The 7,201-nt window shown below is 20.6% G+C and overlaps 3 protein-coding genes across 3 annotated transcripts in view; 1 reads left to right on the forward strand and 2 right to left on the reverse strand. All coding sequences in view use genetic code 6, as the record gives it.

Moving 5' to 3' along the window:
- Window positions 1-432: 432 nt before the first annotated feature.
- TTHERM_00095630 (hypothetical protein) lies at window positions 433-1,098 on the reverse strand (the record flags this gene model as incomplete). Its single annotated transcript, XM_001012112.1, has 1 exon — window positions 433-1,098. The coding sequence occupies one exon, from the start codon at window positions 1,096-1,098 to the stop codon at window positions 433-435; it is 666 nt and encodes a 221-aa protein (XP_001012112.1).
- Window positions 1,099-3,355: 2,257 nt separating this feature from the next.
- Window positions 3,356-4,945, reverse strand: TTHERM_00095640 (hypothetical protein; the record flags this gene model as incomplete). The annotated part of the gene is made up of 1 exon (XM_001012113.3): window positions 3,356-4,945. The coding sequence occupies exon 1, from the start codon at window positions 4,931-4,933 to the stop codon at window positions 3,356-3,358; it is 1,578 nt and encodes a 525-aa protein (XP_001012113.1). The 5' UTR covers window positions 4,934-4,945.
- A 1,201-nt stretch (window positions 4,946-6,146) lies between these two features.
- The window catches only part of TTHERM_000095648 (hypothetical protein), a gene marked incomplete at both ends in the record, with an annotated part of 1,457 nt that continues 402 nt past the window's right edge, over window positions 6,147-7,201 (forward strand). Inside the window, 7 exons of the mRNA XM_012796591.1 lie at window positions 6,147-6,154; window positions 6,275-6,313; window positions 6,364-6,453; window positions 6,512-6,553; window positions 6,616-6,663; window positions 7,028-7,111; window positions 7,188-7,201. The exon at window positions 7,188-7,201 is cut by the window's right edge and continues 123 nt beyond it. Coding sequence (XP_012652045.1) covers window positions 6,147-6,154; window positions 6,275-6,313; window positions 6,364-6,453; window positions 6,512-6,553; window positions 6,616-6,663; window positions 7,028-7,111; window positions 7,188-7,201 — 325 coding nt within the window. The remainder of the gene's footprint in view (window positions 6,155-6,274; window positions 6,314-6,363; window positions 6,454-6,511; window positions 6,554-6,615; window positions 6,664-7,027; window positions 7,112-7,187) is intronic.

Genomic DNA, 7,201 nt, shown 5'->3' on the forward strand with positions numbered 1-7,201 from the left:
ATTAATTATGTGATTTAAATTCTAATTATATTAATTGATCAAAATACTAGCTATTATGGGTAAACTAATTAACAACAAACAGCAAATTCTCATAAAAATTACTTGTAAATTAAATATACATATTTAAAATAATTTTTAAAAATTTTTTAATTCTAAAAGACAATATGTATTTACTTATAGAATTAAGAAATATAAAAACTAAATTATTAGCTAAATAAAGCATTAAGAAAAATTAGTTAAAAGGTACTGAAAAAATATATTTTCACAAATTAATTAAAACAATTAACAATTATTAAAAAAAATATGCTTAAATTTGTATCTGTTATCATTTTTCATAGAGTGAGAAACAAACAACTAGGGCTATTTAGATGATCTTTCCTGAAGTAGGATTAGATAGAGTTATATTTAGAAGGAACAGTAACATCCTTATTTTCAGTCTTTTTTATTATCAGCCTTCTCAGCTTTATCTTCTGCCTAGCTAATTTTTTTTTAAAAAGCTTTCAGATTATCAATAATCTAGTCATATTAAGCAAATAAATTTTAATCATTATTATCACGTTCATGTATTAGAAGAAGTTGCTACTTTATAGCCTCATCGAATCTTATAACCTCCTGAGCTATTTTAAAATTCTTTTTAGCTTCATTCAATTATTCTTAAGCATCTTCAAGCTATTATTAAGCTTCGTTAAAAGCATTTGAATATATATCATAATTATCCTGAGCTTAATCAAAATTTTCTAATGCAGCTTCAGCTTCATCTATAAATTCATCATCCCAAGGACTTTCCTCATAAGCTTTTATAATTTTTTTAGCTTCTATACTTTATAATGAAGCTTTATTTAAAGCATCTTAAGCTTAAAGCAAATCCTTTTTAGCATTTTCAGCTTTTTTCTAAGCATTTTCAGCAATCGTTTCAGATTTTTTAAGAGTTCTCCTAGCACTCAAATCTTCATAAGAACTATCATTTAAAGATGCACTAGCTTTTGCCAAAATCTTTTAATATTCATTAAAAATATCTTAGAAATCGGCTAAATTGCTTTAACTTTGTGCATAAATAGTAGTAAAGAGAATCAAAAGAATAAATTACTTTATATTCATTTTTATTTTTTAGTTTTTAGTTATTTATATTTATCTGAATTATTTAATAATAATATTTTAGAGACAGACTCACAAATTGCTACTTAAAGAGAAATTTGTATAAAACTATAATGGTTTATTTAATAAATAAAAGTATGAAGGAGTTAATTTAATTAAAGTTTATATTCTAGATGTATAATTTAAATAGTTATTTTTATTGTAATAGTCAAATTTTTCTTTTAATAATTTGAGTCACAATCAATATTAAAAGGTTTTCATTTATTTAATTTTATTTAGTTTTATTAGATAAATTGAATTTGTTTTTATAATTTTTTAGCTCTTAAATAATTTTGCAATTTTATGATGCATACATGCCATGCATGCATGAAGATTAAAACATTTTTGTTTCATTAAAAAGGTAGAATTTATAGTTTTTATGTAACAAAAAATTAATTCTAAAATGAATAAAAATACAATTCTAATCAAATAATTAATGAATGAATGACCAATAAAAAATAGTTTGCTATTTTTACAAAATTCAAATATTTATTCTACTTTATTTATGAATTAAAATATCTAGGATTTAATCAGATTTAAAGTGTAAATTAAAGATTTTATAATTAATGAAGCATAAAAAAATAGTTTGCTATTTTTACAAAATTCAAATATTTATTCAACTTTATTTATGAATTAAAATATCTAGGATTTAATCAGATTTAAAGTGTAAATTAAAGATTTTATAATTAATGAAGCTGCTTTAATAGTAATAGTAATAGTAAAACGATAGATAGTTAAAATTTTTGATTTATTTAATTTTATATAGTCATATTAGATAGATAGATAGATATTTTGAGCTTTAATAATTTTAAGCTCTCTCATAAATAATTTTGCATATAATTTTATGATAGAAAATGATTAAAAAATTTTCTTGAATTAAAAAGGTAGAGTCAGTCTATCTACCTATCATTCATTTTTACGATACAAAAAACTCAATTCGAATAAATAATTAAAATAATGTAGACACATTAAGGATTATTTTTTTAATTCTTCTTACGCGCGCGATTTATTTTTAGTGATAGAGAATTAATTAAAATTATATCAGATTTAATTAAATAAAAATTATGTAAAAGAATCTTAAGAATTGTTCTAGCATTTTTTTATTATTTGAATACAGCAAAATTTTTAGTATAAATTAAAACTATTTCATTCAAATACTAAGGTGTTTTCTCTATTTGGTATTGCTAAATACATTGTAAAATTTAAGATCGAAATATATATCATAAAATATAAAAATAACCGAGAAAAAGTATTTAAATTTTAAATAATGACTATTAATAGAATTGTAAAAACATCTGTTACTTTAAATATTTAAATTCCAGTTTAATAGTTTGGAGTGTACTTAGTATGTAAATAAAAAAAACAATATAGTATACATGTATGTATATGTTTCATAAGATTTGTTGAATATTGTTTTTGCATATTTAAAATAAATATTTTCCTTATTTAAAATAAATAAATTTTAAGTAATACAATATACTTAATCAAATAAGCTATGAATTTCAAACAAAGATAAGTAATTAATTAACTATTCCAGCCAATAATAAATCTCATTTTATTAAATTAATTAGTTCCATTATTTTTTGTTCTAGAAAAATATTAAGTAAAATAATTCATTCTATTTCTAATGAATGATAAATACTTATTCCTTTATATTTTAAGCATAATAAAATCAAAATCTAATATACTAATGCTGATAGAAATAGATTTTAGGTAAATAAGGTAAATGGATGATGGATGAGCATATTCACCACAAGTTGAATAGAAATTCACGTTTTATTCATCTCATTTTTTATTTTTTATGGGTGAATAGGAATCTGCTTCATTCACCTTAGGTTGAATCAACTTATAATTAATTAGGTGAATGATAATAATTTAAAATATCTTTTTTTATAAAAGTAAATTCCTTCCTTCCTTATATAATTAATTAATTAATTAATAATTTAATTTTTAATAATAAAAGTCTCTCTTACACTAATATACCTTCATATATTTTTTTTATTAAAAAAATGTTAGCCATTTTTATAAAAATGCCTAACTGGTATATCCTTACTTACTTATTATTAAATAACTATCTAAATAAAGTATTAAGAACAACTAGTTAACAATTATCATAAATATATATATATATATATTTTTACAAATTAAATAAAGTATTTAGAAATTGTTCAAAAAAATATGTTCTTTGCTTTTAACATTAATTTTGATTTCTTATTATTTTTCAAAGAACGAATAAAATAGCAGTAATAGCTAAGGCTGTTTAGATAACCCTTCCGTAAGAAGGATTAGCATTATCTCTAACAATTTCAGTTTTATTTTCTATTTCAGCATTCTTTTAATCTTCGAGATTTTTAGTTTCTTCTTCACCTTTCATAGCTTCTTATTCAGACTTTTTAGCTTTTTCATCCTTTGAAACTTCTATTTCAACCTTCATTTAATCTTCGAGCTATTTAGTTTCATCTTCCTTTTTTTAATCTTCAAAATTTTTGGTTTTCGAAGCTTCTATTTCAGTATCCTTTTACTCTTCGAGATTTTTAGTTTCTTCTTTATCTTTCATAGCTTCTTCATCATCCTTCTTTTAATCTTCAAAATTTTTAGTTTCTTTTTCATTTTTCATAGCTTCTTATTCAGTATTCTTAACTTCTTCATCCTTCGAAAATTATATTTCAACATCATTTTAATTATCAATTTTTTTAGTTTCATCACCATCTCCCATAGCTTCTTCTTTTTCATTTTCTTCTTGTTCTTCTTCTTCTTCTTCTTGTTCTTGTTCTTCTTGTTCTTGTTCTTCTTGTTCTTCTTCATCTTTTTCATCTCTCATAGCTTTTTCTTCATAGTTGTTAGCTTCACCTTGCTGAAATTGTAAAAATTCACCTTCAAACAATTAAAACTCTTCTTTAAATTTAAGTAATTATTCAAATTCTTCATTAAATTGTTTATTTTTTTCTTAAAGTTCTTCATATTTTTCTTTTTGTGACTCTTCATCATTCTTTGCTGTTTTCTCACCATATAGATTTTCTTCTTCACCCATACTAGTTTCTTTTTCAGCATTCTATTTATTGTCAATCTTCTTAGCTTTTTCTTTATCATTATTAGCTTCATTTACAACCTTCACACCCTTATTAGCTTCTTCTTCAGCATTCTTGGCAGCTTCTTTTTCTGCATTCTTCACTTTTTCTTCAGGCTACTTAAATTTTTCTTATAAAGCCTTCAGCTATTCAATAACATCCTTATATTAATTAAAAGCCTTTTTATAGCGATTATAAATCAGCAAAGTTTAATCAGCAACAGTCTAATCTAATCTAGCAAACAGCTAAATCCTTTTAAAATTTTTTAAAGCTTCTTCAGATTATTTTTAAGTTTCTTATTATAATTACTGAGCTTGTCTTTACAAATTAAAAGACTTATCATATTTTTTGAAAGCATTATACAATAATTCACTAATCTTATCAGCTTTGTTTTACAAATTATTGTCAAATGGTTAATTATCGACGGTCTATTAAGCTTTATTATTTTATTCTAAAGCTTATTCAAAATATTTTACAGCTTATTCATAAGTAATCTTAGAATTAGCAACTTCTATTTAGGCTTTAATATTAGCAGCTTAAGCTTCTTAAAGAATCTTCTAAGCATATTTAAAAGCTACCTAACTAGTTTCAGCAGTTGCTTAAGCTTTTTCAGCAATCTTTGTATAATCTTAAATTAGATCTTGGAAATAATTAAATTTGCTTTAAGTTTAAGCATAAATAGTTGCCATGAGGAGGGCAACAATTAAAAGAGTAGATTTTTTTTAAATCATTATTAATTTTTAGTTTATTATTTATTTTTATCTAAATTATTTAATTATAACTTTTAGAGATAAAAAACTTGCTTTTTCAATAGAAATTATATTAAAATTTTAAAGGTTTAATAAATAAAAATGTGAAGGATTTGACTTAATTAAAAGTGCCAATTATAGATTTTTTTATACAATTCTTAATTGATTTAGAATAAGTGTCTAATTAAATAATTCATAATTAATTAACGAACAGCAATTTATTCCCTTTACAAACTTCAAGTAATAATTAATTAATTTTTCTATTTTTTAAATAAAAATATGTAGGATTTAATCAGGTTAAGAGTGTAAATTAAAGCTTTTATAATTAAAAGAGCTGTTTATTTTATCGTAATAGTACAAGTAATAGATTAATTTTTAAGTTTTATTTAGTTATATTAGATAAAAGCTAACTTTAAAGATGTTTTAGCTCTAACATAATTTTGCAGTTATATGATAAAAAAGGTTAAAAAATGTTTGTTTCAGCAAAAAAATAAGTTAAAAAAACATATGATAAATTAATAGGAATTTTTTTATTTTTGTTAAATGATTAAGAGATTTAATTAATTAAAATTATAATCAGTATTAACTAAATTTAGTAAATTAAGTAAAAGAGCATTAAGAATAGTTCTAGCATTTATAATTATTTGGATATAGATTAACTATCTATATTTTTAGTATAAATTAAAACCAATTCATTCTAAAGTTTAACTATTTTCACTTTTTGATATTGTTAAGTACATACTAAATTTAAGATCTAATAATAAAAGCATCTATTTATTTATTTATTTAATTATTTAAATATATAGTTTAATAGTTTAGAAGGCTAAAATTAGAATACATACTATGTAAATTTAAAAAAAAGTATATTGAGTAAAGGCGAATGTTTTGTTTTAGATTATACTTAATTTTTTTTTTGTATATTAAACTAAATTTGTTTATCTTTTTTAAAATAAAATCAATAAGTTATAAATAATAAAATTTATAGCAATATGCCAATGAAAAATTTAAGGGTTTAGATTAAACTAAAAACTTAATTTGAATATTTAAAAAATTAAATAAATTAAAAATTTTTATATAATATATATTTCTATTGTATAATTCTGTTAAAAATTATATGTAATGAATCTTTCTTTTAAAAACAAATATAATATTTAAGACAATTTTTTAAATATCGAATAATTATTTTAAAATATAAATGAATAAGTATACTTGTCATTAAAATACTGATTTTATTTTAAATTGTTATAAATAATAAAAAATATATGAAAAACATAAAAAATTATTAATGAAATTAATTAATTAAATTATTATCATAAATTAAAGTGATAAATGTGTCAGCTGTCCTCAAGGCTCAAAAAAATTGTAAAATATTTTATTTAGGAATTTATTAATAAATTTGATTTTATAATTAGAAATATAAATGATAATAATTGTATTCCTTGCGATTAGCCCACTGCCTAAAAGTCTTGTGAATTCCAAAATTACAATTACTAAAATTCTTTGTAACAAAAATTTCATTACTTTCAAACAAAGAACATTATAAAACAATAATTTTAATAGTTAAAAATGCACCCAATGCTAGTCTGGTTAATAATTTAATAAGTAACTAATTATTATTGATCAAGATTCTTTTAAGTTTATTTTTTATTTATTAATTTATTAAGGACTAAAGACTCTTGCGATTAAATATGTGATGATGGAAGTTTTTTTAAGTAAAAAATTAATAATAATATTTTATTTAAATTAGTTTGTTCAAAATTAAATTAAGTACAATTAATGAAATAGAAGCTATCTATTTATTAAGTTTCATGATTTAAAAATAATTAAATGTTATTTCATTTAAAAATTTTATTATACTATCAATCCTCATTAATTAACACCCGAACATATTAACACCCAAGAAAACAATTTTTTTAGAATGATCAGAGGGTAAAAATTTGGGGGGGGGGGGGGGGGGGTTGGTGTTAATTAATGAGGATTGATAGTATTTTGTAATTAAAATTAAATTAATTATTACTTTTTTCAATTATTTTTAGATTAATAAATGATTATATTAATTAATTTATATATTAATAGTGGCTAAACTTGCTAAAAATGTACAACAAACTGTATTAAGTGTTCAAGTGATAAAAATTATGATTAATGTGAAGATACAAATGGGTATTATTTAGATACTATTAAGTTAAAATATTAAATTTTATCATAAATTTATCTTAATATTTATTTTATTAATTAGATAAAATTGCTTTA

The sequence above is a fragment of the Tetrahymena thermophila genome, assembly GCF_000189635.1.
Source record: "Tetrahymena thermophila SB210 genomic scaffold scf_8254716, whole genome shotgun sequence".
NCBI classification, from domain to species: domain Eukaryota; phylum Ciliophora; class Oligohymenophorea; order Hymenostomatida; family Tetrahymenidae; genus Tetrahymena; species Tetrahymena thermophila.